Source organism: Castanea sativa, chromosome 4 (assembly GCF_040712315.1).
Source record: "Castanea sativa cultivar Marrone di Chiusa Pesio chromosome 4, ASM4071231v1".
In the NCBI taxonomy this organism is placed as follows: Eukaryota; Viridiplantae; Streptophyta; class Magnoliopsida; order Fagales; family Fagaceae; genus Castanea; species Castanea sativa.
Window position 1 is genome coordinate 11,660,225 of NC_134016.1, and position 11,887 is coordinate 11,672,111.

Consider the following 11,887-nt stretch of genomic DNA (forward strand, 5'->3'; position numbering starts at 1 on the left):
ACGAAATAAAGATAGTGTACGGATAACTTATGTATCACAAATTTTGTCACGAGTATGATGCGGTAAAGTGAGACTTTAAAAGTGAAAAAGGAAAAAGTTATTGACATACGTGGATGTAATTATTTATCACTCGTTGTAGATAATGTGGGTTTCGCAAACGGTTAAAAGCTAACTTTTTACTTTAATTTTTTTACATGTACGGATTGGTCTCACGCTACGTTTTGTCTACCGATCAGAATTGTGGTAAAAGACTAAAAGTCATTGAAACAGTTTTAGCAGCAGTTGTTTGCTATACCACCATTTTTCCACTAATTAATGCTATGAGTTTGACTATTTAAGTTATTTAGGTGACTCCGTGGACTGTACGTACATTTATATTTATCCACTCTCTGTCTCTGGACTCTCAGAACACAAATGGAGCGGTAGAAAGAGACACAGAGAGCAACCCACCTCTTCAATTATTGCTTTCTTCAGACCCATTTGCCACTGAATCAATTTCGAGCTCTCCTCCTCTTCCATACAGGTCTTGCCCACTTACCCATACACCATTTTTTTATGCAATACAAATATATATGTTTTTTTTATATTTTTTTTTCTATATTTTGTTAATTCCGATGTTGTTTTAATCCGATCCCTTTTATTTTAGTTTTGTTTGGTCGTTAAAAAGTTTGGGACTCACTGAATGGGTTTATGGTTATTCATGTTTTGGTGCAGTAAATTGAAGTTTGTTGTGTTGGGGGCAAAGCTATAATGGCTGTTACTATGAAACTAATGTCTCTGACAGTTGCAACTTGTGGTGTGATCTCCTTTATTCTTGGAGTTGTTGCTGAGAATAAGAAGGTAACAAATTAGTAAAAAAGTAAAATTCTATTTATACAAGCATTTACTAAATCACCACTATTTGCAAGATTTAGTTTTTAATCTTCTTATTGTATCAATTAGTACTTAAAGTAGAAATATTTCTAGTCTTCTGATATGATTCCCTAATTCCTGCAACCACTGCTACTAGTTAGTTATTTATTTTTGCGAAATGATTGAACTTTTTTAAAATTTAATTCTAGACACTTGATTTGATTAAGGAAGTAACAGAGGTTATGATTTCCAATAAAATAGAATTGAGGAAAAGAATACATGTAGCCGGCTCTAACTAATCTTGCTAAGGATCCATAGTCAACCTCAAAATTTTTGGGATTTAAGGTTTTTTGTTGTTGTTGACACTTGATTCAATATAATTTTATAAATTTTCAATTTCTGAACATAGATGACATTTTTATGATGGGCAAAACTTTGGTACAGTTCCTTAGGATTTGTACTGTTGTTGCATTGATTAATGAAGGACATTTTGAATTTATTTTTCTTGAAAAAAGAGTTAATACAACCATGTGATTGACTTTAATTGGAGAATCTAAGCTATGAAATCTAAGGAATTGTTCCTAAGTTTTACCCATTGATTACCACCTTTTTTACTAATAGTTCCATTGCATTGGTTTTATGATCTTTCTACAGCTACAAGGCATTTCTGTGCTTTTAATTCCCTTTTACTGTTATTTCAATTTTAACAATTCTTATTTTCTAGCCCCATTAGTCCTCTTTATTTATTTATTTTTCACTTATTTTTACATTTCAAAGGGTTGCAAGCAGGGGAGCACTTAATAGCTAACTATACTGAATGCTATCTCTATATTTGTTCTCCATTCTTTTAATGGTTGTCTCCTGGTTACTGTCTAAATTCTTCATTTTGTACTCTCTGGTTTCCTCATTTTGTTCTCTCTGGTTTCTTCAGCCAGCAACTGGAACTCAGATAATAGGGAAAAGTTCTGTTACCTGCAAGTATCCATCAGATCCAACTGTCGTTTTGGGGTATTTGTCTGTTGCATTTCTCATTGCAACCACTGTGGCTGGGTATTTGTCTCTGTTCTACCCTTACAAAGGAAAATCTGTTCCTCAGGGTGCTTTGTTTAGAAGCACTAGTTTTGTTGTATTCTTCAACATTGCTTTGTAAGCATACTTTCCTAAATTTTTATTCTCCCATAATTTCCTCTTATAATGCTGATTTGTCATCCTTTACATACGTATACACATGCTTGCATATGCACACATGTACACAGCCAATTTTCCAGTAGACTTGAGTGAAGGTGTTTTGCGTTGAAAGTTGAAACCTTCTCTAAATGGAAATCTGGTGTTGGATGTGTCAAAATGAAGTACACTAGAGGCATATCTTTGAAATAAAGCAAACCAAGTAACCGGGACATTAGTTATTTTTTCAGTATGTACATTGATGTTTATGGCCATTTAATTAAGCCAGCACACTCTATTTATCAAAAAAAGAAAAAAGAAAAAGAAAGCCTGCCCAATTGGTATCAGTTTTAAACTTTCAATAAACAATGATTGTATTTTTTTTTTTTTTGAGAAACAATAAACAATGATTGTAGGCTTTGTTATTATATAGACAAGAGAAGGTTATGGAAGTTAATAAATATCTGTGCAACCTGTAACTGCCAATCTATGGGGAAGGCATGCCAAATGACTAATTATAGGTTAAATGAGAGGACTGGCTTTGCCCCTTTCTTACTGCTTTCCATTTTAGTTTGGACATAAGCTTCTTGCAAGTAAATCTGGTTTTGTTTGGCCAATAAGCACTAATTTAAATGGAACTCTCTCCCCTATAAGAATACAGTAGGGAGTATGGCAGTTGGTTCAAGATTTATTTGGATGTGTGAGTAACTTACCAATTGAAAAAAGGTCTGGATTTGTTTGAAATCTTAGGGAAACTCTCTCATTTTCAGAGGTATATATTCTCTTTTTAAATATGAAAACTATAGAATAGAAAAGGTGAATTTACTGCCATTAGATTCAATATTATGAGAACATACCAGACATGATGGTTAGACTAATGAAACAGTCACACATCTTGTTCACTGATTTCATCAAACCATTGGAAAATCTATACTGCAGTGGCCTTGTGTTGGCAGTCTTTTTCGCATATAAAAATGTTTTTTTTTTTTTTGGTTTCAATTTTTCTTTTATTTTTAAATTACTTGTACCTCAAAGCCAGTAAACCTCATTGCTTAATATTTCCTTTGTCCACCATCTAATTTTTGTTCAAGTAAACCCACCAATTTTACTAGCAACTGGTAGTGGACACATGCAATGCGTGTGTACAACCCATATGTATTCTGATCATTATGATAGTAAAAATTTAGATAGCAGTTGGGAGCAGTTTCATTTAGAGCAACCAATTCGTTTTCTATGAAATTGATTTCTACTTGACTGCCTTTATCTCATTCTATTCTTCGGTTCTTTTGTGAAATTGTACAGGTTTACTACTGGATTAGCTGCAGCACTGCTGTTATGGCCAACAATCACAGAGCAGATTCACCAAGTGCACAATGTGTATAGCAGTCTTGATGCCGAATGCCCGACTGCCAAGACTGGCCTCCTTGGTGGTGGTGCCTTTTTATCCCTTGATTCATCCCTCTTCTGGTTGGTTTGCCTTATGTTAGCTGCCAATGCTCGAGAGGACTACCTTGATGAAACAGGTAAGGATGGTGAAGGTGAACAAGGTCAGGTTTTCATAGGTGATTATAATGCACCTTTACCTGCAAAGGGCAGTGTCTAAAGTATTGTGTGACCGAGGCTTTTCCATTACCTACATATATAACTATCAGTGTCATTGAACAAATTAATGGGATTGCAGTTTGATTGTAAATAATAATCACGATGGTTTAACTCTTTTTTGTGCTCTCTCTTCAGTTATGGATTGGGTTTTACTTTGTAGAACATACAATTGTTATAAAGTGGAATCTTTATTGTTTCTTCTCATGTGTTCTCTATTGTTTGAAATCTCTGCTTTCTTAAGCAACTGATTACAATTGGAGGGCTTCAGCTTATTATTGCTCATTTTAGTGGCATTGGAAATTGGCTGGTCAGAGAGGTCGTGGAAATCATCCATCTTAAGGCCATACCTTTTCTCTGATTGTGGAACACTCTTAGCTTGGTGCTCGGTTTATTGATTTTAAGTTTAGGGGTTTAATATATATATAGTCTTGTTTACGTTCTGACACCTTGCTCTACCCACTTGATCCATCTCGTGGAAATCCACAACACTTCAAAAAAAAAAAAACCTTTGGGAGGATAATGGCCATTCTAGACCATGCTTTTTGCATGCCCGGCTTCAGTCAATACCCTTCCAAGCTTCCTTTCTTGTTTTCCATAGTGTAAAACATCTTGAGCAATGACGCTATTATTTTCCAACAAGAGTCCCGACGAGGGTGTCATGAATTAAAGTAGTGGAGATGGTGATAATCAAAATGGTTTAGATTAGATCGAGTCCCACACTAGGCGTGTATTAACTTGATATGAGCTATATAAATGACTAAAATGAGCCCTACTTGTAATATGACTAGTGCTTTTGGATATATTATATTACCATTGTAGCAAGTGTTTTTCTCTGATTGTGACAATAGTAGGCTATTGCAAAACCATCATTACAAGTTGTTCTGCATTCGGTGGTATTGCCATAATTGTAGGTGCTTAATTTCAGTCCCATGTTGAATTCATGGAACATGTTTACTGTTGCTAACATGGAAACGGCGAAAATAGGAAATTAGCAATAATTTTCAAACAATATAATTAGTAGTTACGGTTTACAAACTATAATTTTTACTAGCATCTCAAGTCTAAAAGACTCAATTTTGGGCTTATAAATCGATTCTTTGATGGTCGATTTTTATAGTTTGATGCTGTCTGATGTGGCATTTTTTCCACGTGGCGACTACATGGAAATCAAGTCTCTAAGACTCGATTTATATCCTAAACCTTTCTTATTTACCTCCTCCTTATTTTTTCTGCGTTTCACATCTCTCTCCTCACTACCTCTCCATCTGCTTATTTCTTCCTCACTACCTCTTTTATTTGCTCATTTCTTCCTCCATGTTGCTCTGCACAAGCCCAGCCGCCACAGACCCATCGATGTCGACCTAGGTCGCGTGACCCAGGCCGCCGCGAGTTGGTTTTTTTTTTTTTTTTTTGTATGGTGGGTTTTGGGTTTTTTTTTTTGTGTGGTGGGTTTTGCTCAGGCACTTCCTATGGTGGTGGATGGATTTTGACGTGGGATGTGAGTTTTGGTGGTGGTTGTGTATTTCTGGGAATGGATGTTAAGAGACTAAGACTGAAATTTGTTTGGCTGGTAAATCGAGTCTTAGAGACTCAATTTCCAAGTAGGCTCCACGTAGAAAAAATGCCATATCAGATGTGAAAATTGACCATCAAAGACTCGATTTTTAGGCCCAAAATCAAGTCTTTTAGACTCGAGATGCTAATAAAAAATATAATTTGTAAACAGGAACTAGTAATTTTATTGTTTGGAAATTATTGCTAATTTCCTATTTTCTCCCAAGGAAACTATCCCATTTAATTCTCAACCCTTTTGCATTCATCACAGCTTACTCCTACTCTAGCAGGTTGCCTTTTACAGTAAACCCCACAATGTAATTCCATCCCACATGTATTTTTCATAGCCTAACTGACGGTGACAACAAACTTATCTAAGGAAACTCTGAGGTTGTGCTATTCAAGTTTGCACTTTACAGATGAATTTTAGTTGTGAGATACAACATCATGACAAATTGAACCCAAATCACATTATTTTTCTGACATGGTTTTTCCTTTAAAGAATACCAGGTCTAAGAACATGTAAAATGTTTTCAGGGGCAGCACTACATAATTCGCAGCCAAGTATTCGTTTACAAAATTGAAATTTTTGTTGGTTTTCTGTTGGGTGCAAAGGACAAGATACAAGAATTTACACGCTGCTATTTTAATTATTTATTTTTGCTAAACACAAGAACATACTAGTTATAACTTGCTAGGAAAAGCAAATACACAATTTATTTTTGGTTAAATACAATAGGATTTTAACTCATCACGTTTGGTCCATGATTTTTGTTTTATTATCAAGTTAAGATATCAATTGGTTTTTAGTATAGACAAAATTTGAACTTAGGTCATTTATTGACTTGTTAAAGAACAAAAAAAATATTTATAAAACTAACTTGAACTCATGGCAAACACACATAAGTATCGGTTTCTCTAAACTAGGGCTGTCCATGGGTCGGTCCGGGTCGGGTTTATGCCCAACCCGGAACCGACTTGCCCATTTCGGATTTCTCATTCCCAGACCCACCACCGACCGGTGATTAGAGTCGGTTCGGGTGGTTGGAGTTTCCTTGGGTACAGATCGGTCCTCGGTCGGTTTCGGGTTGTGAGAAAACATGCCGGATTTTGCTAAAAGTCACAAGATCTCTACCAGATCTCAAAAAGATCTGGCCGATCTCGGCGAGATCTCAAAAAGATTTGGCTAATCTCAACGAGATCTAGCCGGATCTTGATGAGATCTCGATGGATCTCGAAGAGATCAAGCCGATCTCTGCGAGATCTGGCTGGATCTCGATGAGATCTCGGCATATCTCGAAGATCAAATAAGTTTTGATGATTTTCTGGTTAGATGTGTTCTTGTTTTCTCAACTGATCGAATAGAAAATCGGCGACATTCCTCACAGATCCGGTCGGGTCGGTTAAAATCGGTTTCTCAGCCTCAAAACCGCCAACCGACCAGCTGTTTTAGGGTTTAGGAGGCTGAGACCCGCCGCCGACGTCGGGTCGGCCGGTTGTCGGTCCGGATCAGATGGTTTTTGCGAGTGGGTCGGGTCCCGGTTTTGCTTGGACACCCCTACTCTAAACACATGATGGAACTCACACCACCAATTATGTTGTATAGAAGTTGGAAGTCTTTAATATATAGTCCCGTTGGGAGTCCTACCTTGACAAAAGGATAGTCTAATTAAATTTTTTCAGCTTCTGTCTCAGAAATAATCCAAGGTCCTCTCCTCTATTATGCTTATGCATTTTAACATCAGCAGTATTCAACACCTTATTAAGTGGTAAAGTACTAAATACATCATAGATGGATTAGGTTTTGGTTTGATCTTACAGTAATAATAAAAGAGAGAAAATCATTAGAAGATACAGGAAAAGAGATTACACTTATTTTACATTCACTATTTTACACAATATCCATAATTGGCCTAACAACCTCTGACTACCTAACAGCTTCTCTAATCAGGCACATTCCCTTTAAACTAACAAGTAACATCAATTACAGTAAGCCTAGTCCCAATGCACATGTTTACAAGCTTGTAAACTGTTGTACAACACAAACATGTTCACAACCTTAATCTCTCAAAAGTCAGCTACCATGCTACTGCTAGGTTGCCCATAGTTTGCATAAACAGCCTGCACATGCAGTGCTATGCTTAAGGCAACACAAGACCAACAGGACTGCATTTTCTATGGAGTACATTTAAGTGCAACCTAGCATTTTCAAGAAAAACAAAGCATCAAACAATATTATAGAAAAGTAATAATAGCTAGCTTTATTTCATTGCACTTCTAGATGATGTAACATTACTAGAATCTTACACTAAGTGGAAGTTGAACCTAACACATTATTCTATTTAATTATTGGTTCCATTCATGATTTTGTAATTAAGGTATTATTTTCATGCCTCTATATCCCCCCACCCACATACCAATACTCTTCAATGTATCGGCATATCCCACAAATCCAAACTCAACGACTCTTGTTCATGCTACTAACAAGTTGAAAACCAAAATGCAAAATAACATCGACTGCCTCAACAGAAACAATCTCCTCCATGTTGGTCTTATAGAGACCATACGTTTCAACAATCTCATTCCACACCCTTCCTTTCTCCTTCATCATCCCAACCCAATCAAACTTTTCATTCTCATCAAATGGCACAAAATCAACATCAAACACCTCACAAAGCACCTTCCATAAGCACTTCCACGTAAAAATATCACCATTGGTGCAGTTAAAGGCATGATTCTTAGCTCCATCAGTAACTGCAGCCCAAATTTGTTGCTCCACTAGCACACGTGCGTCTGACACGTCCCAGAAATGCTCCCACGTGTATTTTGTACCTGGATATCTAAAGGCAAGCCTTCATAGTGACATTGTAGCGTACACAAATAAAGTCAAAAAGATATTGTAGAAGCTCCATGAAGACACTCCAATTATAATGGAAGAGCGGTGCACTGAGTAAGTGAGTGATGGTGAGTATGAAGCCAAAAGGTCCCACGTGTATTTTGTACCTGGATATCTAAAGGCAAGCCTTCATAGTGACATTGTAGCGTACACAAATAAAGTCAAAAAGATATTGTAGAAGCTCCATGAAGACACTCCAATTATAATGGAAGAGCGGTGCACTGAGTAAGTGAGTGATGGTGAGTATGAAGCCAAAAGGTCTTCTAAGGCATAATAGAAGTTGGGGTAGGGTAGCCGAGGCATGTCCTCTTGAAATGGAGCCTCGTGATTCATAACTTGGCTTCCAAGTATTGGATCAAAGATAAGACCTATGTAGTGTTTGGATCCGGTTTGCAATGTCACATGACATAGCCGTGAAGTTGTGGCTGATTTGAGGACTTTGATAACATTGTCAAGCATGGTGGAGCTAGCAGCAATGTTGGATTTTTCATTTTCACGGACTTAGATGGCTACCCAAAAGACATGGGTGACTTTGTGTGCCATTGGGGAGAGCTGTTTGAGTGTGTCATCAAAGTTTAAGGCATTTAAGGTTATGTAGTGGTCAAGCATGGAGGTGAACCAAGTTGGCTTGAAGCCGCGAGCTGCGCCATAGACTAGCCATGGACCACCGAGAGCGGTGGGACTTGTTAGAGCTTCAGCCAAGCTTATGCCTGCCATTCCTGTCACTACCACAATAAGTGCTACTGGTGCCCTAGGAATCTCTTGTTCCACGAGAGAGAGAGATGATCAGGTTTTTTGATTTGGGGATTTGATATTAATGGTTGGAATTGCTGTGAGAGTCATCACCGATTCTACCCCTAGGCCAATGATATAATTAATTAATTATCCGTTGGCTTAATGTGCTTAGATGTGACGTTGCCAGCACACCAAACATTATTATTATTATTTTTTTTGAGGGGAACACCAAACATTGTAATAGGAACAAAATGCCAACTTTGGAATATATTTCATTTTATGGCAATCTGAACTGTACCAACCTATTAAGTATACAGGTGAGTTATCCATGAGATACATGAATAATGAAAGGTTTTATGTAAAATAGTTTAAAAAAATGTATTTGTATTATAATATAATTGTTACATAACTTTATTAGTATTAAATTCATTATAAAAAACAACAATTATAAATTGCATACATATATTAATATCAATCAATATATTTATATATATATATATATATATTTATATATTTCTAAAAGCTGAAGCGTAGCATTTATTGTTGCTACACTCCAGTTGAGCCACATCAGCGTCCACATCATTAGCTTTTTTTTTTTTTTTTTTCAATTTTCCTATAATTGTTTTTAACATTTTTTTTAATATTTACATTTCTCCAACCTTTCTTCCTCCCTTACCTTTACATCTCCCAACTACTTCTCCAACATTTCTCCCTTCCTTACCTTTTCACCTCCTCACCATTATCTAAATTAATATTATTCTTCATCTTTCTCTTCATCTTCTTTTATTTTTGTCTTTTCTTGTTCACACATTCTTACTATAAATTTGTCATTATCTCTTCCATTCTATGCATAGTTTTGTCTCACAACAAAAAGGTTCTCTCTCTCTCTCTCTCAAATTTTTGGTGGAGTTTTTATTTTTCTTGCATATCTGCTTTAGGTTGATAATTTTTTATATTCTTTTAAACTCTACTTTGGGTTAATGCGATTTAGTTTAGTTTTTTAATTTTTTTTTGTTCTCTTTGATTGTTAAATGTTATCCTATTGCATTATAAAGAATTAAATATTGCATATAAAAATATAATATTATTCTATTACACAGCATGATTTGAAAAATTTTATGTTTATTGTAAATTGATATTTCTTCTATTACATATCATGATTTTTTATAGTGCTCAATTTAGATGTTAAGCTATGAGACTTTACTAATTTTTTTTTTATTCTTTAATCCTTTGTGATGGAAAAAGTACTCTTAATAGTTGTATTAGAAGTACACTATAATGTCATTTATTTAAATAAAATCAAAGGTTAACCAAACGAAATAATTGGATGGGTGATAAATTTTAGCTTTTACAATTTTTTATTATTATTATTATTATTATTATTATTATTATTATTATTATTATTATTATTATTATTATTATTTTATAACAATTCATATATAGAAATTTAATTCTTAGATTTTGCTAATAATTGTTTATTTGATAATATGTTTTGGGTGAATGAAATTACAACAAATTGTTTTCCTAATTGGTCCAATTAATTATTGTTAAGTTTTATTAATTTTCCTAGTTACATTTTTCGGTGTTCTGGATTGTAGGGAAAAGAAAGTTTGAGAAAGTTTGTTTAAAACTAAAAGAAAAATTTCCAACTTTTATATTTATTAAAAAATGAATATTTTCGTTAACTTGTCTTTCGAATTTCTGAGAAAAATTGTATTGTTTTCATTTTAGTACGACAAAATTTATATTTATGATTTATGATTGTTCCTATATTATTGTGGGGGGGGGGGGGAAATGCTTAAATGCACGTTTGGGCCTTGGGCCTGGTTAGTTGGTATAAGTCTGTTCAATCAGAGTTTTCAAGGCTCACAGGTTAGTCAGTGCTAAAGTGGGCAGAGGAGTTGTCTGAGGAGGAGTATCTCCTCAAACGGGCCCAGTAAAGGCCATGGGACTTGCTAAAGGGTTTAGAGACAGAATTCTAGAAGATCTGTTAGTTAAAGGCGAGATCCAAGCAACCGTTAGAAGTAGGAACGTGTGAGAAATATCTGAGGAAAAAGCTGCTACCATCGCATTAAAGGCCCTGCATCTACCTCCCTGGCCGCATTAATGGAGAAATGACCTCTAAACAGTAATATTCAGCCATCTAGCTATTATTTGAAGACTTTAAGAAGGAGGTGGATGGGATAAGTATCTAGGAGGAAAATCTGTATTAAACGTGGATGAAACAGGGAAGAAGAATAAGGATATAAGAAGACGAGAGAGGAAAGAAGAGGGGGGGATCTCTTTTGGAAACTAAAAAATTGTAATCTTTTGCTTAGAGAAAGAAAGGCTATACAAATTGTCCTCGGCTTACGTCCAATGAGAGTTTTTTGTCATATTCATCTATTACTTGCATAGATTGCGGCATTCTAGACTGTTTATCAACTTTCCAATATCTCTAACCTAGGTTTCAAACCCATACTCTACAATTTCATTGTATAAGGCTCTTTGGGCCTGAGCCCATCACTCGTTTGGGTCCAGGTACAAATTGTGCACTTACAATTGGCGCCCTCTATGGGAAATCTAGTGTTGAAGGAATTGGAATATTATGGCGGGCTTAGGTTCTCATCATGTAGAGTCTCAGGGGGTCCCAGCGCGAAGATCATTTTGAGCATCTCGAGCGTCAGAGGGATCGAGAGGGAAGTGTGCATACACTACACCCTGATGCAAGCCATTCGCGTGGTGGGAGCAGGGCCACCCATGAGGATGATGCTGAGGCCATGCAGAGGGAAATTGACCACCTCAAGAAAAGCTACGCTGTGTCAGGCGAAGGCGGGCTTCACCTCCGTCCAATCCTTCCTCTAACGGGTCTCGGGGAAGCAGTTACAGTCCAAGGTCCAGGACTCCCCCTAGCGAAACCTTCTCTTACGAGAAGGATGAGCTTTCAGGTCATACACATAAGAAGTTTCCCTCTAGGGGCTTGGGGAACGATGCTATGAGCCGAGCATTGCACCAACTCTCCAAGTCACCATTCTCACGCAGGATCGAGAAGGGAAGGCTCCCACGGCGGTTCACTCAGCCCACCTTCACCATCTATAATGGCAG

General features: G+C 36.4%; 1 protein-coding gene and 1 pseudogene across 1 annotated transcript; one reads left to right on the forward strand and one right to left on the reverse strand.

Annotated features, from left to right (window-relative positions):
- The first annotated feature begins 345 nt into the window (after positions 1 to 345).
- On the forward strand, positions 346 to 3,822 carry LOC142631807 (uncharacterized). The gene is made up of 4 exons (XM_075806127.1): positions 346 to 523; positions 715 to 840; positions 1,784 to 1,998; positions 3,319 to 3,822. Exons 2-4 carry the CDS (start codon positions 751 to 753, stop codon positions 3,617 to 3,619), a joined length of 606 nt encoding a protein of 201 aa, XP_075662242.1. The 5' UTR covers positions 346 to 523; positions 715 to 750; the 3' UTR covers positions 3,620 to 3,822.
- Positions 3,823 to 7,048: 3,226 nt separating this feature from the next.
- On the reverse strand, positions 7,049 to 8,842 carry LOC142632447 ((S)-8-oxocitronellyl enol synthase CYC2-like; annotated as a pseudogene).
- Between the last annotated feature and the right edge of the window lie 3,045 nt (positions 8,843 to 11,887).